Source organism: Neoarius graeffei, chromosome 16 (assembly GCF_027579695.1).
Source record: "Neoarius graeffei isolate fNeoGra1 chromosome 16, fNeoGra1.pri, whole genome shotgun sequence".
NCBI lineage: Eukaryota > Metazoa > Chordata > Actinopteri > Siluriformes > Ariidae > Neoarius > Neoarius graeffei.
This window is the reverse complement of record NC_083584.1, coordinates 37,075,336-37,101,385: the sequence shown is the minus strand read 5'-3', so window position 1 is coordinate 37,101,385 and position 26,050 is coordinate 37,075,336. Positions and strand designations below refer to the sequence as shown.

The following is a 26,050-nucleotide window of genomic DNA, read 5'->3' as shown; positions in this document are numbered from 1 at the left end:
TATGAGAGGAACTGAATCCATTCTGTGGCGTTTGCTTTTACTACAGCGCACTTTGTCTTTTTTAAAAAGGAAAAAAAAGTCAATGTACCTATAGATTACATACTAGACTGAAAATAGCAATTCCTTGACAATTAAAGAAAGGCACAATTTGTATTCCCTAATACGTATACAGAACATGGAGAGAAGGAGAACGAGAAAGAATAGTTTCATGTCTGGTCCCTCGAGAGACTTTAATGCACAATATCAAACACAACGGATACACAAACCATTAGACTCATACACCCTTTATCACCCCCCCCCCACACACACACACACATTTTGCATGTAGAAAACCCAACAGTAAGAAGCCCTTTCAACAATAATCACATCATCAAATTGCAGGTCTATACAATACAAGTAACTAATAAAATTGAAGTAATATGATTAAAATTGAATTTCAGAGTTATCATACAAACTACAGAGACCAACATGTACAAGATGTGTGGATTATGGCTTTAGCATTAAGTCTTGAATTGTACAAGAGACATGATCGACAAATTAGGGCTTAACAGAAACTTGAGCCAGGACAGACATTTTTATTCAGAACCACATAAATCTCAGAGACAGGGTTCTCCCCAGACCTCCCACAAGGCAGAAGAGCCTTCAAACAAACATTGATCAGACCACTGTCACCAATACATGCTCAAAGTACACTGCACGGAAGACTGGACCATTTAGAGTCTTTATACTTGGATCAGATCAACAGGGATCACTTGTACCCAAGTATCTAAAGAATTCCACTACATAAAGATGAGATGGTGTGAGTTACGTGATCATATAACCACATCAGTTTGGCTCTGAACACAATGTTCCCACCAACAGATCGGGAAAAACACAGCAACTTTGCTGACTGGCTACTTTGTAACCTTAATAATTAAAAAAAAATGCATTTAGAATAATGTGTTGTTTGGCTGAAGACAGGAAAGTGTTGTTCAGTGTCATGATGGGATAAACGTGTGTGTTGCCAGACATTGTGGTGGGAGCAGAGTGACAAAATCATCTGTATAATTTTTTTTTAAACTGCAGTCAGGGAAAAGTACGAGTTGTATCAAAGCTCTAAGGCTAAGTGCAGTTCAGCCATGTTGGCATTGCATATGGCTGTGCACAATAAACAAAATGGCGCCGTGTGTGGGTGCTGACAGTGGTGTGGTAGGGATCCCGCTGGTTGAGCTGGTCTGGAGCAGCGTGGTTATGGTGCAGTCAGTGCCTGGGCGTCAGGGAGGAAGTGCTGCGCATCAGTCAGCGCTGACCTGCGTGCTGACCTGGCCATCAGCTGTCTGGCTCGTTGACTGGATGAACATGGGCTGAGTTAGTTCCTGACCCGCTGGCATAGTCACCTGCTGGATCTGATACAACTGCTGCAGGGCCGAGAGAAGGGACAAAAGAAACCAGAGGATATAAAGCGACAGACATACGCAGTATCTCTATAATAAAACAGTGTAATATAACACACAGACAAAGCACAGTGCACAAATGAAGTGCTGTACGCAAGCAGGAACTACAGACGTGAGTGGAAAAGGTATAGTAAATTATTTGTCAAATAAGGAGTGTTTTGCGCGGCAATTACACTATAATAACTTCATAAAAGGTCAAACTAATCATGACTATTCCTTCAGCCTTAACCACCAGAGACATCAAATGATTTGTTCAAATCGCGTATTTTAGCTACCAGCCGCTATGGAGAGAAACAGGATTAACCAATAAGGATCACGCATTTGCCCCTCATTTCTGTTTAAAAGTCTGCTAGTTACACTCTGAGCAAAGGGATATCAAGGTGACAGGCAATAAAGTACTGGAGGTTTACAGCAGAAAAAGCAACGTAGATTTGGTTTTCAAAATTAATACCATTTTCAGTAAAACCATCAAAGGTATTTTATTTCCTGTGTCTATTACTGTTACCAACATGGCAAGACTGACTGTAGATCATCTCTTACATAACTAAATCACAAAGAAGCGGGACAGTTTCTTTAAACTCGATCTCTCCTTGTGCCCAAAATAATTCTTACCAATCCAGCCTGCTCCTGCAGATACGCTACCAATGGGCTACTTGCCCGACATTTCCACATTATACACTGCCAGGCCAAAAAAAAGTTGCCATTTTAATTTAAATAAGCAAACACTTAAGAGCCTCCGATTGGATATATCTCCAAGTGGATACTGCAGTGATTGTGTTTCAGCTCACAGCAAGTCTTTTAACCTTAAACTGATGCAGTGAGTAGCTTCTCATTTCTTAAAACAAAACATGTCAGAAGGTGTATCCTGTGGCTGTGAAAAAGATTTTACTGTGTTTCAGAAGGGGCAAGTTATCAGCCTACATTAAGTAAAGAAAACGACTAAGGAGCTTGCTGAAATGACTGGAATTGAGTTAAGAACTGTCCAACGCAGACTGACGGGTGCGTCAGGTTAAGAAGGGACACACATGAATCGATGACCTGAATCATCCGATTCACCAGCTCACCAGACTCTTGACCTTAAACCCATTGAAATGCGATGGAGAAGACTTTACAGAGTGGTTCGACTCGTCCGTCATCAACACAAGATCTCGGTGAAAAATTAACGAAGCTCTGGACAGAGTTAAATATTGTGACGCTGCATAAAGTTGTCACAGCAAATGCACACTACTCAAAGCTAAAAGCGGTCCAACAAAATATTAGTGTGCATGACCTTTGTTGGCCAGACAGTGTACTTAGAACAGTTCCTGTGTTTCTGGGTCATTCACCACAGTCGTAATCACAGTATTTTAAAGTCCGGTATATGCAAGAGCTCCCAAACAAAAGGTCAATGACATTCAATAGATATGCAAAAAGCAAGCTAGAGAAAGGTTTTAAACATCATAAATACACTACACTATGAAAATAAGAAAATATACATTAACAGAAACAAACAGCCAAACTCATACAGTTCACTGGAAAGTAGCTTGTGCTCTTGCTAATGGGATACCAACCATAGTGTTTGTTTCCAGACACATACATATGTGTTATTTACCAGCTGAGAGGTCCGTATCGTGAAATACCGTGACCGAGGTCTTGAAAGTACTGAGCAAGGCCCTCTGGGCCGAGGTCAGTATTCAAGGCCGAGGTCACGGTGTTTCACCATACGGACCGACCTTAAGCTGGTAAATAATACATTTATTGTTTCTTACAAAATTCTAACAGAAAACGAGAGTACCCGAAAGGGAAAACCGAGCCGAGCCGCCATTTTGAATCCTCATTCACGGCTGTAATGCAAATGGCTTCCTCCTCAGTATACAAGTGCACTTCCATGGCAGGGGGAAAAAAAAAACTACATTTTGCCACCTATGTAGTCCCCTATTTATACAAAATTGAGTCATTCAGGATTCAGCCATGTTTTTGCTCAGCATTAGCAAGTTAGAGGTTTTTAGCTTTCTCCTGCAATGTTTTCTTTTTTTTTCTTCTTCCTCAGGGTAGTAAAACTCGCTTTTGCTGTGAACACTGTCGTTATCGCTATCCATGCTGTAAAAATAATGCTATTTTGAATCCTCATTCACGGCTGTAATGCAAGTGGCTTCCTCCTCAGTATACAAGTGCACTTCCATGGCAGGAAAAAAAAAAAAACACTACATTTTGCCGCCTATGTAGTCCCCTATTTATACAAAATTGAGTCATTCAGGATTCAGCCATGTTTTTGCTCGGTGTTTTTGCTTGACCAAAGTTATACAGTATTATGACCTTTATATTGCATAAATAAAGCCATTTGGTGAAACTTTGAAGAAGAGATTGTACTGGTTCAAAGTTTTTACCTAACATAATATTATGTATTAGGATAACATGGTCCAAAATGGGTCTCATTAACTAATGAGATCAAACTGTTAGCAAGTTAGAGGTTTTTAGCTTTCTCCTGAAATGTTTTTTTTATTTTGTCTTCCTCAGGGTAGTAAAACTCACTTTCGCTGTGAACACTGTTGTTATCGCTATCCATGCTGTAAAATTAATGCTATTTTGAATCCTCATTCACGGCTGTAATGCAAATTGCTTCCTCCTCAGTATACAAGTGCACTTCCATGGCAGGAAAAGGGAAAAAAAAAAAACAACTACGTTTTGCCGCCTATGTCGTCCCCTATTTATACAAATAGGAGTCATTCAGGATTCAGCCATGTTTTTGCTCGGTGTTAGCAAATTACAGGTTTTTAGCTTTCTCCTGAAATGTTTTCTTTTATTTCTTCTTCCTCAGGGCAGTAAAACTCGCTTTTGCTGTGAACACTGTCGTTATCACTATCCATGCTGTAAAATTAATGCTATTCTCCTGAGAAATGCTGGCAAAAATTGATAAGATTTTTGATAATCTTATAAATAAATCTTGTAAAAAAAAAAGATAAATGTTGACAAAAAAAATGCTACTATGTTTGCTGTTGCTGTGAACGAGCGAGTCGCCAGAGGTCCATAACTGGGGTCCGTATCGTAGGATATGGACCCACTCACCAGCCAATCAGAGCACAGGATTTGGACCATGAAAAAAAAATAAATTAAATTATTACGTGTAATTTTCTCTGACAATTTATCCCATCTGTCTTTTTTTTTTTAAACCCATATACTATAAAGGTAAATACTACTAATTCTATAATAATAAGTTAATTTTGCTAGCTATTTATTATCCTGTGCCTTCCTCTCCCACACACTGGGTTGCGGGGTTTGAATATTGTAGCTGTTCCATAGCCCTGAGGGCAAGTGGCCCACTGAGACTGCAGCATTTCAAATGTCTTCTAACTGTTATGTGCAGGGCTGAGGATATTTTTTGAAAAAGATGTAAGGTACTGTCGTTCCTAATCTACAGCGTATTGTAAATGAACCTTTAATTTCAGGTTATGTTCCAGACTACTTTGTCTTGATCCAAAAACTGGCCTTGAAACAAGTACGTTATGAATCAGAAAGTTTTCTATGAAATAAGATTTTAAAGACAGTTGCTGCTGTTCAGCTGTTCTCTGTGCACTCTAACTGATCATCATTGGAAAAAAAAATACTGTCTGTATTTTGCAAAAAAACAACACTGGTCTTATAAGAGAATTAAATGACATTTTCATGCATGCGGACACTTTCGGATATTGTTCAAACCTACTGCAGCCTTTGATAGAAGCATTATGAGTAGGTTGTTGGTCAGTGGGTTGGCATTTAGCAGATAGCTCTAATTGCTCCTCATTTAGCTAAGAGCATGTTCTCTGTTTCTGTTGGGGATAAGGTGCTTTTTCTCATTGCCCTTACCTGTGGAGTGCCTCAGGGATCTATTCTTGGCCTCATTTTATTTTCATTCCATATGCTTCCCATGTGTGGTTTAACTCAGCATTTTAATGGGTCATTTCAGATTTATTCTGGCACACAGCTGTAGGTTACTTGTCAGTAAAAATGCAACAATTTCAGTAGCTTAGCCAATCTAACATGTTTTTAGCCATTAATAACTGGATGTCTTAAATTTCTAGCCTTAGTCCTTGTAAACTGGCTCAAATGCTAATTCTAGGGAATTGCAGGTAGCATTATTTTTGATCCGTCTTTGAATTTTGAGTGCATCACTCCAATCCCCATCTCCCTTTACAGCATACCAATGAAGTTTAGGGTTCGTTTTAAAAAGCACTGGTGCTGACATACCACGCATTAAACAGAGAAACTCCTGAATATATTTCTGAATTGCTGTCAGCTTGTAATCATGTGAGGTCTTTTAGCTATTCCAAACATGGGCTTTTTTCTCTCTCCCACACAGTCTAAGCTAAAAATTAAAGGGAAAAGAGCATGCGTCATCCGCGCCCCTACACTTTGGAACAGATTCTATTGTGACTTCTGTGTCCAAATGATATGGTATTTTACAACAGGGTTATGCTGGTACATAAGAATCACCAAGTGAGAGTTATCTGCTATTCTCAGTAAAGTAAAGCATCGACACCCTTAACTTTATTTGGATGTGCTTGCCACTACTTGTGCCCATCACTTGAAATGAGGAGTAGTTAAAAAAAAAAAAAAAAGTTATAAATATACGAGGAGTAAGAAATTCAATAACATGAAAAGTAAACAAATAGAAACCAGATACAACAGAACATGCTGACCTGCTATGGATTAGCAAATAAAAATAAACAAGAGTCATCAGGAGATGACGTATTGCCCCCCCGGCCCCCACTCCAAATTTTCCTAAGTTGACTTGGTTCTCATCTCATCTCATCATCTCTAGCCGCTTTATCCTGTTCTACAGTGTCGCAGGCAAGCTGGAGCCTATCCCAGCTGACTACGGGCGAAAGGCGGGGTACACCCTGGACAAGTCGCCAGGTCATCACAGGGCTGACACATAGACACAGACAACCATTCACACTCACATTCACACCTACGGTCAATTTAGAGTCACCAGTTAACCTAACCTGCATGTCTTTGGACTGTGGGGGAAACCGGAGCACCCGGAGGAAACCCACGCGGACACGGGGAGAACATGCAAACTCCGCACAGAAAGGCCCTCGCCAGCCACGGGGCTCAAACCCAGGACCTTCTTGCTGTGAGGTGACAGCGCTAACCACTACACCACCGTGCCGCCCAAGTTAACTTGGTTGCCATGGAAATACAGAAAAAAAAAAAAAACAGAAATCCCAAAATATCAAAAAGGCACAACTCCTCTAGTCACTTAACATAATTACCAGGTTTCATGAAAAAAATTCCTAACCCTTTTTGGATTATGCTCCGGAAACTAAAATGTTTACAGATGGACAGACAGACAGCTATATCCCCCCCCCGTGTTATATGCTGAGGGACAAAAGTTGAAATACTATGTATATCATGGAAGAGCGTGAAATTGTGTAATCGTTTGACTCTGCACCTTCCTTACCTGACCATCAGTGAACTGGTTGAACTGCTGCTGGCCTTGCTGCACTTCTGTCTGTGATACCTGCCAGCAGATAGAGCAAAATGCACATCATGACCCTGCACATCTGCTCTGTGTGAAAGGCATCCAAATGAAAATGACACTGCCCTGTTTAAGTATTCGTACTACAACACCGATTCCAAAAAAGTTGGGACAAAGTACAAATCGTAAATAAAAATGGAATACAATAATTTACAAATCTCAAAAACTGATATTGTATTCACAATAGAACATAGACAACATATCAAATGTCGAAAGTGAGACATTTTGAAATTTCATGCCAAATATTGACTCATTTGAAATTTCATGACAGCAACACATCTCAAAAAAGTTGGGACAGGGGCAATAAGAGGCTGGAAAAGTTAAAGGTACAAAAAAGGAACAGCTGGAGGACCAAATTGCAACTCATTAGGTCAATTGGCAATAGGTCATTAACATGACTGGGTATAAAAAGAGCATCTTGGAGTGGCAGCGGCTCTCAGAAGTAAAGATGGGAAGAGGATCACCAATCCCCCTAATTCTGTGCTGACAAATAGTGGAGCAATATCAGAAAGGAGTTCGACAGTGTAAAATTGCAGAGTTTGAAATATCATCATCTACAGTGCATAATATCATCAAAAGATTCAGAGAATCTGGAAGAATCTCTGTGCATAAGGGTCAAGGCCGGAAAACCATACCGGGTGCCCGTGATCTTCGGGCCCTTAGACGGCACTGCATCACATACAGGCATGCTTCTGTACTGGAAATCACAAAATGGGCTCAGGAATATTTCCAGAGAACATTATCTGTGAATACAATTTACCGTGCCATCCGCCGTTGCCAGCTAAAACTCTATAGTTCAAAGAAGAAGCCGTATCTAAACATGATCCAGAAGCGCAGACGTCTTCTCTGGGCCAAGACTCATTTAAAATGGACTGTGGCAAAGTGGAAAACTGTTCTGTGGTCAGACGAATCAAAATTTGAAGTTCTTTATGGAAATCAGGGACGCCGTGTCATTCAGACTAAAGAGGAGAAGGACGACCCAAGTTGTTATCAGCGCTCAGTTCAGAAGCCTGCATCTCTGATGGTATGGGGTTGCATTAGTGTGTGTGGCATGTGCAGCTTACACATCTGGAAAGACACCATCAATGCTGAAAGGTATATCCAGGTTCTAGAGCAACATATGCTCCCATCCGGACGACGTCTCTTTCAGGGAAGACCTTGCATTTTCCAACATGACAATGCCAAACCACATACTGCATCAATTACAGCATCATGGCTGCGTAGAAGAAGGGTCCGGGTACTGAACTGGCCAGCCTGCAGTCCAGATCTTTCACCCACAGAAAACATTTGGCGCATCATAAAACGGAAGATACGACAAAAAAGACCCAAGACGGTTGAGCAACTAGAATCCTACATTAGACAAGAATGGGTTAACATTCCTATCCCTAAACTTGAGCAACTTGTCTCCTCAGTCCCCAGACATTTACAGACTGTTGTAAAGAGAAAAGGGGATGTCTCACAGTGGTAAACATGGCCTTGTCCCAACTTTGAGATGTGTTGTTGTCATGAAATTTAAAGTCACCTAATTTTTCTCTTTAAATGATACATTTTCTCACTTTAAACATTTGATATGTCATCTATGTTCTATTCTGAATAAAATATGGAATTTTGAAACTTCCACATCATTGCATTCCGTTTTTATTTACAATTTGTACTTTGTCCCAACTTTTTTGGAATCAGGGTTGTAGTTATAAAACACAAAAATCAAGCAGGAGGAATGATAAAACAGCTGTTTTGACTGATACTACCACGGTTCCATCGGCAGATCATTTAATTTGTGGTTTTTACCTGCTGAGTGTTGGTTGCGAGTGTCTGTATTTGTCCTTGAACGACTTGTGCTCCTGAAACTGGCTGAGCCAGACGGATATACTGCAGGCCTCCGGCGTTCAGCTGCACCTGTGGCAACACCACCACAAGGAGGAGACAGTGAGCACACTCAATTACCTTCAAGTAACCTGCATCATGGTTTGTTAGCGTCTAGATCAATACACACAGACCATTATAGAATTCTTGGCTTATATACATGGACACACCAAATTCTAGGCTCATCAACAAAAATACTGACCATGTCTAATTCTAGGCTAACACACATGGGGCTTGTGAGACTCAAGGCTACACATGGCACATACACATGGGTCATATAGAGATCTAGATTAATAGTGTCAATACATGGGCCATGTGGGATTCTAGGCTAATACACATGAGAGATGTAAAAAAGTCTTTGCTAGTATTTTTCCCCCAAAATATTTCCACGTAACCTGAACCACAAATGAACATATGAGAAGTGACAATTGATATTAAAATTACCATAATGTGAAGCTTAACAAGTGGCTAATATTAGTTGAGCATGTTCGCCAAGCATTCAGCCACTTTTTTTTTATTAAATCTTAAAAATGTTAGTCTAAAAACACCCTGTAAATGTCACTATTAAACAACTACACACACACACTCAATATATTAGCTGCATGAGCCTCACTTTGCCAGATAACCTCAATTATTTTTAAATCCTGTCTTCATTTACATATTTTGCCAATGATCCACCTCTTTTGATGGAACAGAAATTTATTTCTGGGTTTGTCTCGACTGGTTCACGCTATTCTAAATAAAGTGTACCGTATACATGAACACCGATTCCATTCAGGCCATTATCTGGATTATTAGGCTGCATGTTAATAACACACCTAAACATCACAGAAACATTTGACTGAGGTGGGGAAAATGCATAAGCAATAATAGTAGTCGTAATGGAAATATGGTGACAAATGATTCTCCGTCTCATAATGACGGACACTATATTTAGGTTGTTTTGGGGTTTTTTCTTCCTCTCTCTCTCTCTCTACAGAATATTCACATTATAGCAGCTGACAAAATTACAGAATGTCACTTTTCCTCACCTGACCTTTTGCAAGTGAGAATTTTAGGACTGGGTATTTGAATGGCAAAGAGCTTAAAGACACTAGGATAATTCACATTATTCTATCCACATTCACTGGATATGAGCAATTGCGTGCTCTGATTGGCTACTCTACTACTAGGCTATCAGCTCATATACAGTGAGTAGAGAAAAACAAAATGTCGGCGCATGTTGCTGAACCAACTGAGGATGAAATAAAAACTACTTGAAAACAAAATCTCAAAATTACAAAAAAAGTGCACCAAAATATGGAATAAAGTATTTGATGGTCAGAACGTTTTGTTTTTTCAAGAATTATTATCAGAACATTTTTCACAAATTGCTACTGCCATTTCACTCGTTTGTTTACATTCCAAGCGGAAATGATTTTGTCGGACGTTTTGTATAAAGTTTTTATTTATTGAATTTGCAAAAAAATTAAAGTAAAAATGCTCAGTTTCTCAAAAATCCAGTGAATGTGAATAGAATAAAAAAAAAAGTTAATCCACTCAATCTCGTCATACATGGATTACAGCCAACTCGGTACTGTGTGCCTCGTCGGCTATCAGCTCGTGTATGACTTGATTTCGTGGAATAACTGTTAAAATATCAGTCATCACATTATCTGTGAGATAATCACAGTAGTGCAGCTCTTACAGGGATCTGCTGAATCTCTCCTGTGTTGGTGATGATCTGCTGCATGACCTGCATGGTCTGGCCGGCTGGTTGAGCTGCCTGGGTCTGAGCCTGGCCCTGCGCAGCCGCCTGCACTATCTGCACCTGCTGGCCCTCGCCCACCTGCATGGTCACTGGAGCGCTCTAGAACAGACAGAGTGGGAAGAAATAAGCGAGGCGGTGAGAAGTGTTAAGGTTCTCAGCAATGACGTTTCGCCCTGGGCAAAAGCACCCTATTCCTGTCTGATGGTTTTCTTTCAGCAGTGGTACTAAAACTTACAGTGCACATCACCTCACATCATCCTATGTTCTAGACAGACCTCTGAGAACCACAAGAAATTGATCCAAGCAATAAGAAAGAGGAGTGGGGCAAGGCTGTGACCTCTGACCTCTTGCAGCAAGCAGAGAAACCTGGGTGCTAAATCACCTAGGCATGAAAGGCGATCAGCCAAGTCTTCAGGGAAGGACATCCGATACACAAGAACAATTTATTCAGCAGCCTGGCATTATCTGCCTGCCCTGACCTCCATCAGTTGAAAAGTAGATGAACTATGGATACAGGTATTTACAGTGGGATCACTTCATGTCTTGGGGAATCCTGCCATTATTAATGCACTGATCAGCTTTCTCTTGGTTTACACTGATGTGATATTATGGAGCCTTTTAAACATAATATCCATGAATGTATTAATGGTGAACCACAAAACAAAATTTCCATTTGTGATCAAATATTAGGTGATACAGATTAGCCAATGACTGCCATGAAATACATCAAGAGAGAGGATTGGAAATGCATCCAACCCAAACTGATACCAACCCCAGCATTTCAGGTCAATATCAACCTGACACCAGTAGGCTGTATGAGATCGGTTCATTCCTATAATCTCATATAATAAATTATTGAGCTTTACACAATTTAATAAGGAGTCAAACAGCATGACCCTTAGTTAAAAAGCAGGTGCTACATTAGGGATAGACAAGATGCAGTTTGGGGTCTGAGTAGTTTACCGTAATGGGGGTAGCCTGTGATTGAGCTACCTGCACCTGCTGTAGCTGCTGCATGGTGGTCCCCTGCAACACCTGAGGATGAACACATGGCAAGAGGAAGAGAAAGAGAGACGGAGTGAGACAGAAAAGCTTGATCAAACAATACGTACATGCACAGCAAATGGTAAGTGACAGAGCATAAGAAGCAGGAACACAAAATGCTGAAGCATAGCGGACAATGGGTAGAACATGGAAATAAATAAATAAATAAAATGTCGTTTGTAAGCTCATGAATAATGGCCAATAAACAGCAATTTTGATTAAAGTGGTGCACTTGTCACAACTGAAGAGAGACTGAGCAAGCTGTGGGGGGGGGGGGGGGGGGGGGTTTAAAAAAAAAACAGTAACACAGAAATACCATGCTTTGTTCTTTCTCCATCCTCAGGGTCAAAACCACAGCAACAGACCACAGGCAGATCACACAAACAGCTGTGACTGAAATTTCTATACTTCCTTTTTTATTTATCATGTTTATTTCAGACATTTAAAATGCAGACACGAATTGAAATCCTGACATTATAATTAACTGCATCTTCACTTTGTTTAAACATCATGAATGTCACAAAAAAATTGCATACTTGTGTGTCTATATGGCTTTAAGCATTTTGTTTTCGTGATCAACTTTGATTTAAACAAGCCATGATGTCAGTTCACTAATCTAACCAGATCTATACACACTCCTTGGGGGCAGCCATGACCTGAAGGTTAGAGAAGCAGGCTTGGGCCCAAAAGGTCACCAGTTCAATTCCTGGGAAAAATGTGAGGGGAGTTGAGTGAATGAACAGCACTTTCCCCTCTCTCTGTATCATGGCTGACGTGCCCTTGAGCAAGGCACCCAACCCCCAACTGCTCCCCAGGCACTGTAGCATAGCTGCCCACTGCTTTGGGTATGTGTGTGTGCTCATTGCTCACTTGCGTGCATACATGTGTTCATTGCTTCAGATGGGTGAAATGTAGAGGAGGAATTTCACTGTGCTTGAGCGTACATGTGACAAAAATAAAGGCTTCTTCTTCTTTCTGATCTCATGTCCTGTAGCTAGTCTCTGGTCTGATGAGCCACGTTCAGCTAAATAATTTACATAAAATGTATGTGACTGAATACTTCACTCTCAGCCCTGCTAAATAGTCCCACTAAAGCAAGTAAGGGATCATACAGTGGTAGCACTGTCATAGGTAATACTCTGAAAATATGGCACCACATTAGGCGATACATAAAAGCACCCTGCACTTATCTGGATAGCCCAATATGCAAAAATCATGCCTTTTCCCCTGGTCTAAGTGACTCTGTGTTTTTAATGTGGCAACAGAGGGGTATTAATGATTTGAACGCCTTATATGTTGATGGTACATTTGCCTCTTTTGCCCAACTTCAGAGTTTATACAGTATTCCTATGTCAAATCTCTTCAGATATTTTCAAATACGTGAATTCACAAGAAAGCACATACCCAACTATCAGAATATCCTCCGCCATGAAACCCTTGACATCATCAAATTTAACCCTCTCAGTCGAGGGTCTGTATCTTACTTTTATAAAGCCTTGCTTGCACTATCACATACAGATACCTCTGGCCATAGACAGGCCTGGACCCTGGAATTGAACGAAGAAATAAGGGAGGTGTTCTGGGACCAGTGTCTGGCTAATGTAAATGATTGTTCAGTTAACACTGGACATACACTACCGCTCAAAAGTTTGGGGTCACTTTGAAATGTCCTTATTTTTGAAAGAAAAGCACTGTTCTTTTCAATGAAGATCACTTTAAACTAATCAGAAATGCACTCTATACATTGCTAATGTGGTAAATGACTATTCTAGCTGCAAATGTCTGGTTTTTGGTGCAATATCTCCATAGGTGTATAGAGGCCCATTTCCAGCAACTCTCACTCCAGTGTTCTAATGGTACAATGTGTTTGCTCATTGCCTCAGAAGGCTAATGGATGATTAGAAAACCCTTGTACAATCATGTTAGCACAGCTGAAAACAGTTGAGCTCTTTAGAGAAGCTATAAAACTGACCTTCCTTTGAGCAGATTGAGTTTCTGGAGCATCACATTTGTGGGGTCGATTAAATGCTCAAAATGGCCAGAAAAATGTCTTGACTATATTTTCTATTCATTTTACAACTTATGGTGGTAAATAAAAGTGTGACTTTTCATGGAAAACAAAATTGTCTGGGTGACCCCAAACTTTTGAACGGTAGTATAACCTCATACAGTTTAATACCATACACCGTCTATATTATTGTAAGATGAAGATTCACAGGTTTGCCCCAACATCACCTCTCTGTAACAGGTCTAAGATTGCTGAGGGGACACTTGCCCACACCTTTTGGTCTTGCACCAAGTTGTCCTCTTACTGGACTGATATTTTTCATTGCTACTCTAGGGCCTATAGAGATCTTGTATGTGACGTCACAGCCGATCCAGATTGTGACAGACGCCATCTTGTTGGTCAAACGCCATATTTCCGCCTTCTACCTTTTCTTCTGGAAAACCCTACTATATACAATTCTACTACAACGGCTGCGGCTACAAGCTCTCCCTACCTGTGCACGTTTTTTATGTTTTTTGTGTGTATTTTTGCGTGTTGTTCGTCTGTACCGGACTTCAATATCCACTACAACCGTATGGACTTACTGGACATTGGTTTCCAGCAGAAAATGACGGTTTGTAGCGATTTCCATCGCATGCACAACATTCCGGACGAGATAGCGAGACCAGCGGGGTCTCCGTGGATTGTTATCAGGTCTGGCAGGCGAAGGAGGCGGCGTCGGAAGCGGAAGCAAAAGCGAGGCTGCAGGCAGAGCCGGCCTGTTGACTAAGCTCAGAAAACAGCCACTCAAATCTCCACTGCCAAGCCTCTACCTCTCCAACGCCAGATCCATGGTAAACAAGACAGACAATTTGGAATTACAGCTGGAATTACCTTATTCTATAATCGGCTGGTCAGTGCTATACTAGATACTACTGATATATCTAGTATCAGTACTAGTAATACTTAAGTGACTTACCCGTCCAGTGAGGATTGTTATTTCCTTGTTGACAAGATGCCACATCTGAGGGCGGCTGACAAATCCTGAATTTCTGTAAAGATAACTGTCCAGAGATTTATAAGCACGCAGTGCTTCACCACTGAACAGCGAGGGAAAGTTAATGAGGTAATTATACACGTCTGGGTATTCCACCTCCGGCAGTTCAATATCCACCGACACGGTCGTGAAAACTCCGTCCGGTAATCGATAAGGGTCACTAATCTGTAGGTCGTTTATTTTAGACATATATCTAATTATCTGTTCATTAGAAAAATGAGCCGTGTAGTCCGTCGGTTGAAATTGATCCATTTTGTATACGAGTGCAGCAGTATTCAGCGGTGTTTTTTACCGACAAGATGGCGGCTGTTTACATTCCGGTCACGTGACTGCAAGATCTCTATAGGAAGACTTGGTCCCCAAGTCCTCTTGTAGCTGTCTTATATGGGATGGGTGCTTTACCTTTGTCTAACACTTATGAGGCTCAAGCTGTATCTGTGGGAATGGTTGTGGCAAGAAAAATCATACTGCGTATGTGGACAAGTGACTCTGCACCGACTTATGAGATGTGGCTGAGGGAAATGGGGAATGTTTTGCATCTTGAAAAAATTAGATACAATGATAGACTAAGGCTTTTCAATAAGATCTGGGATCCTTTACTGATGTTTATTAATGGTGAAGACTGACTCACTCCTACTGCTGTACACGTCTCTGTGTGTCAATTTTAATTTTTGCTCTGTCTGTAAACCGTGATATTGGTTTTTTTTTTTATTTATTTATGGGGTTTTTTTGTCATGTGAATGTGCTTTGTTTATACTATAGTTAAATAATAAAAATATACATTAAAAAAAATTTGTGTGATTGGTTAAGCTGAAACAGAGGATCTGCTCTGCCATTTTGGTTAATTTTTTTTTTTTTTAGAAAAGCCGAGTTGCTGAACTACAGAATTTTTTTTTCCTATATTCATCAGTTTTGCTGCAGTATTTTTTCAAACGAAATTCTTCGCTGGTTCTGCATCTGGACCAGTCTGTCAACTGACGACGCCTGACGTATAACCTGTATGAACTTGGCACTTAACTTTTTGAATATACCTGCTTAAAACAGATCGTAACCAAAATGTTTTACTATAATTAATTCTGCAATAAAACTGCTTCATATCGATGCGTCTTTGTAGTGCACAGGACGGCTACAACGAAGCTCATTCAAAGACTGATCTGCAAACTTAGCATGCACATTTCTTGTGAAGAAAGAGCTAGAGACAAGCTCCTGTTCTTTTCTCCATTACTTTTTCCCTGTGCATTCATCTCACCACCACCACCTGTGATGCCTCCCTTCTATGTCCCTCCCTGTCATGCTCTGTTGCTTGTTCTTCGCTGTCCCAAGAAGGCAAATGAAAGCACTGTTCACATCTCTGACCACTCAGCGAAAAGCAGGCATGCTGAAACACCGCTGACCCTTACACAGAGAAGAAGGTCCAGCGCTGAGAAAGACAGCAGAGTGTGAGAGAAAGTGTCTGGAAAAGATCCTGAATAAAGAGGAGTAGCTCAAGAGGGCACAAAGTGAAAGTTCAAGCAAACAGGGACAGTAAGAAAGATAAGTAGTGAGTGAATAGAACTGAATTAGGTTAATGATGAGGACTGAAAGAGAACAGGAGACTAAAAGATGTGAAAAGGATCGGCAAAGTACTTGAGGGGGGACACTGTGTAAGTGAGAATGGGGAAGGGAGAAAGAGTGAGTGTGTGTGTGTGAGAGAGAAAGATTCAGATACAGTGCCAAAAAGAAAGTGTATAAGACTACAGAGAATAAAGAGAGAAAACGACAGGAGAAGGGGCACAGAGTTCACATTCTGAGACTGGACTGATGTTACACGGGGGCGGATAAGAAGGTGACTGGGTTCCACACTTCTCATCTGATAGGAAAGTGTGAATGACACCACTCAGCATCCACTGTTAAAGTGTGGATCAAGTAATCAAAGTGGACTGAGCCCAAGTGCAGGGCCTTGTTTTGCGTGCGCGCCCTACTAGCATGGTAAAGTTTCAGGTACTTGTGTATCTGTCTGAGCTATAAGACCGAGGCAAACTCTGAAGCGTCACCTCAACTGAAAAAGCCACTAACACACAGCAATGTCCTAAATGTTCTCCACCTGCTCACAGGTAACTCAAGTGGTCAAATGCCATCTCAAGTCATCTTTGTTGAAACAAAAATGTGATCCCAGTGCAAATGTGACTGTATGTTGTTTCTGATAAGGGTAAGGTTATTGTCGAGTGTGTACACAGGAAGGAAAAGGTTGCACTGGTGTGTGTGCGCACGCGCATGTTACCTGGCCCTGCTGAGGCTGGGCAATGATTATTTGGCCCGGTTGGAGGGTGGTGGCAGCGGCGGCGGCGGCGGCAGGTGTAGCCACCTGCTGGCCTTGCTGCTGCCCCTGCACCTGTACAGCACCGGGCTGCTGTGCCAGCGTGAAGTAGTACTGCACTGGTTCTGTCGAGGCAACCGACTGACGCACCTCCTCCTACACACACACACACACACACACACACACACACACACACACACACACACATACATATATATGAATAAGGCCTATCACTAGGTTACATCTCCATAAATTATTTTAAACACTGTAATACTAGAGGCTGACCTCAAATAAATAAGTAATAGGAAAGGGCTAGGTAGAGTAATGCGAGATTTCATGCTGTGAACCAACAGGAGCTGCACTAGGCTTGTGCAATATGACGATGTACTGTAACTGTCCCTACATCAACTGCCATGATATCCAGTGACACTGTCTCCGATTAAACTACTTAACCTTAAAGCAAAAGGTATTCTGGAATTTAATTATTTTTACCTGGAAAAACACATGCTAACAATTTTTTTTGCCCTTATTTTTGAATTTACGACTAGCCTGTGCAAACGGCATGTCAAATGTGCCACAATATCAGTTTGAACGTCATCTGTTGTGGGAAAAATTACAACCCATTGACATCACTATCAAGGCAAGGTCACCGGGGCCATACTTGTGTTGGAAAGTCGTTGATAGGAGGATGAATCCACTAGTTGTGGTGATAAGTTTTTTCCATAGCAAAACTTAAGTACATACCTGTGTGTCTGTGTGCCACCAGAACTACATAAAAGATCCTTTAGAACCTAATTCAATCTAAAAATGGTGACAGATGAAAATACTCAATGTTCTCATGTTAAAGAACTGTTCGGGAGAAGAATGATCAGCTTTAGTTTTTATTGAGTGTGACTTTGGAGTCATTATTTATAAAAGTGTGTTTTTTGGTATTCAAGATACATCAGTCTATTCAAAGTTATATAAAAGGTTTTTTTATACACACACACACACACACACACACACACACAAGTTTGGACACACCATCTAATTCAATGGTTTTTCTTTATTTTTATTAATTAAAAGTCACTTCATGCCTTAAAGTAACGATGGATGTTGCTTCTCTTTACTTAGTTGAGCAGTTCTTGGCATAATAATGATTACTGCAGTTGTGGAACAGGGCTATTTACTGTATTTTTATTATTTACTATTCGATCTCAAACGCATTAAGGTGGCAAGAAATTGCGCTAATTAACTTTTGACAAGGCACAGCTGTTAATAGAAAAGCATTCCAGGTGACTACTTCATGAAGCTGGTTAAGATAACGCCAATAGTGTGCAAAACATCAAGATAAACGCTGGCTACTTTGAAGAATCTCAAATCTCATCTCATCTCATTATCTCTAGCCGCTTTATCCTGTTCTACAGGGTCGCAGGCAAGCTGGAGCCTATCCCAGCTGACTACGGGCGAAAGGCGGGGTACACCCTGGACAAGTCGCCAGGTCATCACAGGGCTGACACATAGACACAGACAACCATTCACACTCACATTCACACCTACGGTCAATTTAGAGCCACCAGTTAACCTAACCTGCATGTCTTTGGACTGTGGGGGAAACCGGAGCACCCGGAGGAAACCCACGCGGACACGGGGAGAACATGCAAACTCCGCACAGAAAGGCCCTCGCCGGCCGCTGGGCTCGAACCCGGACCTTCTTGCTGTGAGGCGACAGCGCCAACCACTACACCACCGTGCCGCCCAGAATCTCAAATATGAAGCATATTTTGTTTAACACTTTTTTTGTTCGCCACAATTATTCCATACATTTCCCATATGTTATTTCATAGTTTAGATGGCTTCAGTATTGTTCTACAATGTAGAAAATAAGTGAAAATCCAGAAAAACCTATGAATGAGAAAGTGTGTCCAATCACTGTGACGTCCCAGGTGTTTAAACGTAAACCATCTGCTGACACTCGGAGCCATTCAATGGATTTATAGAAAATTTGTCAGCTAATTTTTTTTTTTAATGTTGCAGACAATTAAATCACAAGAAAGGAAAAATCACTCACACAAGCCTGTTCTGCACCACTAGCTAGTCATTACCAACACTTCCCTTTGCTTCATAGAGCTATGCAAAATGCAAAACATACAAAACAAAGAACATTATTACAAAGCAAACCAAAAATATTTCATTTTAAAAAAAAAGGATGGCGGGTTTATAATGAGAAAGCGAAGATTAATTTGTGAGAAAGAGCGTAAACACCCCTCTCCCAGCTTTGTAATGTCACAGCTGAGAGTGTAGGATGTTTACACACCTGCTCACGTGCAAACATGACAGTGGCACCAGGAACTGTCTGATAACATCAGCCATGCTAATCAGAGATAAAACAGCAAGCTGTGGCCTATGCACGCTAAATTTGAGCTGCAGTTGAGGAGAAGTCTCCTGAGGAAACACGTGATCTGGAGGTCAGTGTGGCGATTTAGTATTTATGGCAATGATGGCGTGGACGGTCAGTGGAAGCAGGACGCTGCAAACATCCGACTGAAAGCCTTCACTGGCCTTACACCTAGCTTCCAGTCAAGGATGTTTACAGCACCTCCAAACTCCCAGCAGTGGTGTTGCATAGAGCTCTTCTTCCTCAGGATCATACAGGCAGTCACTTGGTTTCTTTGAGGATTTTACTTCAATAATAAAACACTTTTCCTGGGTTCCCACCTGTCGTTTGGGTGGCTTAAGGTCATCTCTTGGGACAATGTCAATGAGGAAGTCAAACTGGTCAAACTTGGTGATTGCCATGGCTATGTCATTCCTCTGATAAAGAAAGAAGGAAGAAAAAAATGAAATAAATACATAAATACACTCAATCTGATTAAGGTAATAGCAATTTGTAACAAAGGACAGCATCATTGCATGTACTAGTTCTAAAGGAGAAATAAAATCGAGCTAATAAGAATAGAATGCAACTAATATAGAGCTGGCAATATGATGATGTAATATTAATTACACTTTCAGAGATATCAGAGTTATCATGCATATAACAACACGGACTGATTACATGGATAAACAATATAGCAATGAGCTGATTGGACGATGTTTTTGCACCGAATGTGTCATTTCCCATGCTAATTAAATTTTTTTTAGAAATTAAACAAAATTTAAAAAAAAAAAACAGAAACAAGTACATATACAGCAATCAGACATAGCATCAGCGTAGGAAATGGGTGCCCGCCCCACCGCGGTCAGTTTGCAGCAAGGGCAGAATGAATTTATAAGTTGCCAGCCCCACGGGCGGTCCCTCTTTGAGGGGGTTCATCGTTCGCTCGATATTTCATCATATTGAAGGACTTTTCAAGACATTTTCACTAGATTCTGTTGGTTTGTTTACCAACGCGGGCGCGGCCATATTGTTTTCGCTTAGAAATAAAACGAGCTTTCTGATTGGCTGAACCTCCGAAGCAACAGCCAATCAGACAGCTCGATACACACAGCTCAGTGAAATTCACCCCAAGTCTCCCCAAGTCACATCCATGTCTGTGACTTTGAAAACGAACGAGCCAGCTAGCATACTACAGAGAGTGGGTTAGGGGTTGAAGGGTACATAATGTGCAGGATAGGGTACAAAGATAGCAGCGCTAACACCACATTATTTTTTGTTGTCAAATCAAACATAGGTCACATATACATTTATATACATAAACACCAGTAATAAATCATAAAACTAAATTGAATATATAAAATTACATGCATGATACAACATTACATGCACTGCCTCTTTTACAATTTTTCAAAAATTATGCGATATTACGGCGGATTAGAGTTGAAATCGGGGCAGGCAACTTTTGAGCAAGGCAGGCAACTTTTCAGAGTTGCCTGCCCTGTGGTCTGGCTGATATTTTCCATGAATTTCCTACACTGATAGCATTAAAACTACTGACAGGTGAAGTGAAGATCATTGATCTTGTTACAACGGCACCCGTCAAAGGCTGGAATATATTAAGCCTAGGTCACAACCGGACGTACGATTTTTTGGCCGTGCGATTTTTGGCGTTTCCCAAATCGCTGCGGTTTTTTTTTTGTTCATGGAGAAAGACGCGCGTTGGCCGTAAGTTTGTCTTGCAACCTGAAAAAAACGTAAGCGCCCGTAGAGTTTGTTTGACATGACAAAGAACCTCTGCGGCCGGTCTGCGGCTCGAAAATCAGCACGTCACACGCGCGCTCTTGTGCGTTTCACGCGCGCTCTCCGTGTGTTTCTTGCGTTTTTTGCATGTAGACCGGCCGTAGGAGCACGTACGGCCGGTTGTGACCGAGGCTTTAGGCAGCAAGCGAACAGTCAGTTCTCAAAGTTGATGTGTTGGAAAAAGAAAAAATGGGCAAGCGTAAAGGAAGTGAGCGATTTTGACAAGGGCCAAATTGTGATAGACAACTGGGTCAGAGCGTCTCCAAAACGGTGTCAGAACACACTGTGCATCGCAGCTTTCTGCGCATGAGGCTGTGCAGCCACAGTCTGCTCAGAGCCCCCCGTCTACTGCCACTGTATCAACCAAATATGGTCCAAGGAAGGACAACTGGCGACAGAGTCATGGGAGCCCAAGTCTCACTGATGCACGTGAGGTGCATAGACTAACCCGTCTGGCCTGATCCCACAGAAGAGCTACTGTAGCACAAATTGCTGAAAGTTAATGCTGGCTATGACAGAAAGATGTCAGGACAGACAGTGCATCGCAGCTTTCTGGGTATGGGGCTGAGGAGCCACAGTCTGATCAGAGTGCTCATGCTGACCCCTGTCTACTACCGAAAGCATCGACAGTGGGCACATGAGCATCAGAACTGGACCATGGAGCAACGGAAGGAGGCCTGGTCTGCTGAATCACGTTTTTTTTTTTTAAACATCATGTGGCTGGCCAGGTGCATGCGTGTCACTTACCTGAAGAACAGATGGCACCAGGATGCACTATGTGAAGAACGCAAGTTGACGGAGGCAGTGTGTTGCAATGTTCTGCTGAGAAACCTTGGGTTCTGGCATTCATGTGGATGTTCCTTTGACATGTACTGCCTATATAAAACATCGCTGCAGACCAACTACACACCCCTTCGTAGCAATGGTATTCCCTAATAGCAGTGGCCTCTTTCAGCAGGATAACGTGCCTTGCCACACTGCAAAAGTTGTTCAGGAATAGTTTGAGGAACATCATAGGAGTTCAAGGTGTTGACTTGGTCTCCAAACTCCTCAGATCTCAAACCAATCAAATATCTGTGTGATGTGCCAGACAAACAAGTCCAATCAATGGAGGCCCCGCCTCACAACTTGCAGGACTTAAAGGCTACTGTCTTGGTGTCGGATACCACGGCGTGCCTTCAGACGTCTTGTGGAGTCCATGCCTCAAAGAATCAGAGCTGTTTTGGTGGCACTAGGGGGACAGACACCACATTAGGCAGGTGGTTTTAATGCTGTGGCTGATCGGTGTATTCATAGTACAGTAATGATGTTTTATTTTTTGCCACGGGAGCATATTTCAGGCGAGATGTGGTACGGTGCGACTAGTAATAATCTGAAGCCTTTTCAGCTTCAAGGCTGTAACAGACCACCCCCACCACTTTTCCATGTGGTACTTTCCACAGGATACTAGCTGCCAAGACCATCTCCCCATTGTCACCCCTCACACATCGGCAGCTATTTTAAGCCTTGTGATTAATATATGGTTACTAAGGGTCATATCCTCGCAGTTGTTCTAGTGATGAGCGTCGTCAGGGTGACCCTGATTGACGCGAGGCCTTCACAAAGGCCAGTGCTGCAAACACACCGCCATAGCAACAGGAGTCAACACATGACAAAATTTACATACTCGGTGATGGTGTCCTTGATGTTACAGGTTCTGCCAAACTCAAAATTCTCCAAGCTTTATTGCAAAGGGCATCGATCCATCAAAGAAATAATTATCTTTCCAGACCAATAAATTTGAATATGAATGAGAAATGTGTAGACGATATTAGATTGGTAAAGTAGTGAATAGCAGAGTGACGAATCAATTTTTTATGTCTCAAAAATCTCTCTTGTTGAGAAATCTTGCTGCCTTTAAGCTTATTTGAAGTAGGGATGGCGAAAACTAAAAAAAAATCTTGACCGACCACCGAGCCTCATTAGCCGGTTAAAGTCGGTTAACCTATGAGTTTAAACAGGGATGCAAACGGCGCGCCTTTTTCACGGCTCGTGCAGATCCGATTTTTTTTTTTGGGGGGGGGGGGGGGGGGGGGGGCATTGGAGTGTCTGAATAATTTCATCAGAGTAAATTCTGTATTAAAATTACTACATAAGCAAATGCCGTTACAGTCCATGAAAAAGCCGTGAAAAAGTCGGCATCTGCGCCTTTAGTTTGTGTGGAGAGATATGATCTGCAATAACATGCATTGTTGGCTACAGACCGAAACATACTTTCAGAATGCACTGGCCAAGGCAGGACTAAACTCCATGTGCCTTCTAATAATAATTTAAAAAAAAACAAACAGAATAGTAATTTGTAAGCTAAAAAGCCTGTGTCTACACTTTTTTTCTTTCGCAGAGTGGCAGCTGTGTTCAACTGGGGCGGGACATGACTGAATGGGTGTTTCTGATTTGTCAGCTGTCTTTAACTGGGGCGGAAGGGCGGGACATGACTGAATGGGTGTTTCTGATTTGTCAGCTGTCTTTAACTGGGGCGGGAGGGCGGGACATGACTGAATGGGTGTTTCTGATTTGTCAGCTGTCTTTAACTGGGGCGGGAGGGCGGGACATGACTGAATGGGTGTTTCTGATTTGTCAGCTGTCTTTAACTGGGGCGGGAGGGCGGGACATGACTGAATGGGTGTTTCTGATTTGTCAGCTGTCGTCCTTACACCGCATGGCATGGCCCAAGTGTTTACAACACGGAATTCCAGGTTCTCCGCTCCAAAATCGGCAGCTTCAAAACGATTTTTTTTTTTTTTTTTTTCACCGACAACCAAAAAAAATTAACCGGTTGACGTTGATTCGGTCAACCACCGGTCAAACGGTCATTGGTTAACATCCCTAATTTGAAGTGATGGAACTGAGCAGACTTGGGCCGTGCAAGACTCAAATCTAGCGCTCCTTCCAGAACAGAAACTCTTTCACACGTTTGTGGCAGAGATGCACACATGCATTTACATATAAAGAAGCACAAGGTTTGTGTAACAGGTCTAACTGGCTCATATAAAAGTTACGGGAAGCAAGTGATTCTTCCATGCGGCCACAACTCAGGGTCAGCGTTCAAACTGGTAATATGATGATAGAGCCCTGACGTAGCAATGATCAGAATCCAATAGGTGATGGTAGGATCAGAGAAGAGAGGTTAAAGGTCAGCGGCTCACCTGTAGCGTGCGCCGTTTGTTGTCCTCGGTGTGAATCCAGGCTCTCAGAGTGAGCTCTGTGATGAAGATCTGAGCTGCTTTGGCAAACAGCACTGGAGCCTCAGCACTAATCATCTACAGTGGGTTGGCATGGAGAGGGTTAAATGATGAGCAGGCACATACACAAATTCTCATGGTCAGTGCACTTTTTGCACACGCGCACACACACACAAATAAGGCTGAACCACAGTGTGTCTCAAGGTCTTTTCTCATGTCAGTGACGTGGAGTTCTTAATTGCCTTGGCTTTCTGTTCCAGTTTAACCTTCTTTCCACTCTAAGCTTTGGTTTATTTTAAGCGTGTGAACACCACTCTAAATGAATGCATGCTTCCCACACAGGTCTAGCTGTAACTACAAAACAGTGCCACATAACGCGCACTCGACTGTGCAACAGGACAGGTCAAATAAGACAGGACTGAAGTAGAAGTGAAAGAATGGAAGGAAAGAAAGATTCCTCTCTATGTGCGCACACGCGCGATACTTTTATTCCAGAGGAATGGTGGAATGCAGGGTATGAGGAGGACATGGCTTAGGTGAGTGAATGTGACAGAACAGTGCCAGCTCGATCACTGATCCTGTCACTCTTACCTTTACGTCCTCGTCCAGCTTCATGATTTTCTTAATGCGAGCAAGTGGAAGCTCCTGCACGCGAAAATCCTTCTGAAACAGAGCGGGAGTGTGTCACAACAGGATTATTTACACTGAAACCTATTCAACAAAAGTAAACATCCACAGATATGCACTAACGAATACTGATTTACACACGTGTTGGACAAACAACTCCGAAGTCTAAAAAAAAAAAAAAAATTCGCTTTCCACCGGAGCACGGCGTCTACCATCAGAAATCATACAAGGGTTCTGAATAAAACAAGGTGTATTCTAGGGGTGTGTTCAAAATATCGATACAGGGATACATCGTCGCGGGCCTCTTCACGATACACGCATCGATACGGAGGCGTCAGTATCGATATTTCACGTGCAACAAACAGTTAGTTTATCAAGTTTCTGAAAACTGCATCTGACAACTGCTCCTTGTTATGCAATGCGCATTTCGACCGCACAAGGCGGTAGCGCCGTAAGCGGCAGCACTGCTAACAGTAGAAGTGAACACACACACACACACACACACACAACATGTACGAAGACAGTGAAGAGAAAATATTTTCGCCCCCAGCCAAATTCAAGGCACGGATTTGGGAGCATTTTGGATTTACCAAACAACAGGTAAAGGCGGACCTGGACATGACACACGCAGTATGCAAACACTGCCGAATGAAAGTTAAGTACTGTGGCAATACTACAAATCTGCACCTCCACATGACCCGACATCACGCTAGCATTTCGCAAGTAAAGGCCATGTTTTAAGTTTACTTTTATCAAAGCCATCTTTTTTTGCACTACAGCCTTGTTAAGGCCATGTTTTAAGTTTACTTTTTTCAAAGGCAGCTTTATTTCTGCACTACAGCCTTGTTAAGGTCATGTCTTACATGCACTACAGTGTAACTGTTGCTCTACAGCAAAATAAAAAAAAAAATAACATTTGGGTATACACATGTCTGTTTTCTTAAAAATGTATGTTAAGTAATGTGAAATATCGGGATACGTATCGCCTTGAAGACCATGTATCGGGATGCACATGTATCGCAATACGTATCGTATCGTGATGTGTATCGTATCGCGAGGTTGTTGGCAATACCCACCCCTAGTGTATTCAATGAGGAAAAAGCTGTATGTTGGGAT

At 41.8% G+C, this 26,050-nt stretch overlaps 1 protein-coding gene across 8 annotated transcripts in view; it reads right to left on the bottom strand.

Moving 5' to 3' along the window:
* Positions 1-201: 201 nt before the first annotated feature.
* nfyc (nuclear transcription factor Y, gamma) overlaps positions 202-26,050 on the bottom strand; it is a 57,754-nt gene continuing 31,905 nt past the window's right edge. For 6 of the 8 annotated variants that reach the window (XM_060942861.1, XM_060942868.1, XM_060942862.1 and 3 more), the window contains exons 3-11: positions 24,899-24,970; positions 24,272-24,385; positions 19,625-19,720; positions 16,892-17,083; positions 11,507-11,578; positions 10,481-10,642; positions 8,719-8,826; positions 6,853-6,912; positions 202-1,397 (exon numbers count right to left, since the gene is read on the bottom strand). In XM_060942861.1, the coding sequence (XP_060798844.1) occupies positions 1,275-1,397; positions 6,853-6,912; positions 8,719-8,826; positions 10,481-10,642; positions 11,507-11,578; positions 16,892-17,083; positions 19,625-19,720; positions 24,272-24,385; positions 24,899-24,970 (999 nt within the window). In that variant the 3' untranslated portion in view covers positions 202-1,274. The remainder of the gene's footprint in view (positions 1,398-6,852; positions 6,913-8,718; positions 8,827-10,480; positions 10,643-11,506; positions 11,579-16,891; positions 17,084-19,624; positions 19,721-24,271; positions 24,386-24,898; positions 24,971-26,050) is intronic. The other 2 variants (XM_060942866.1, XM_060942867.1) reach the window with 2 other exon arrangements.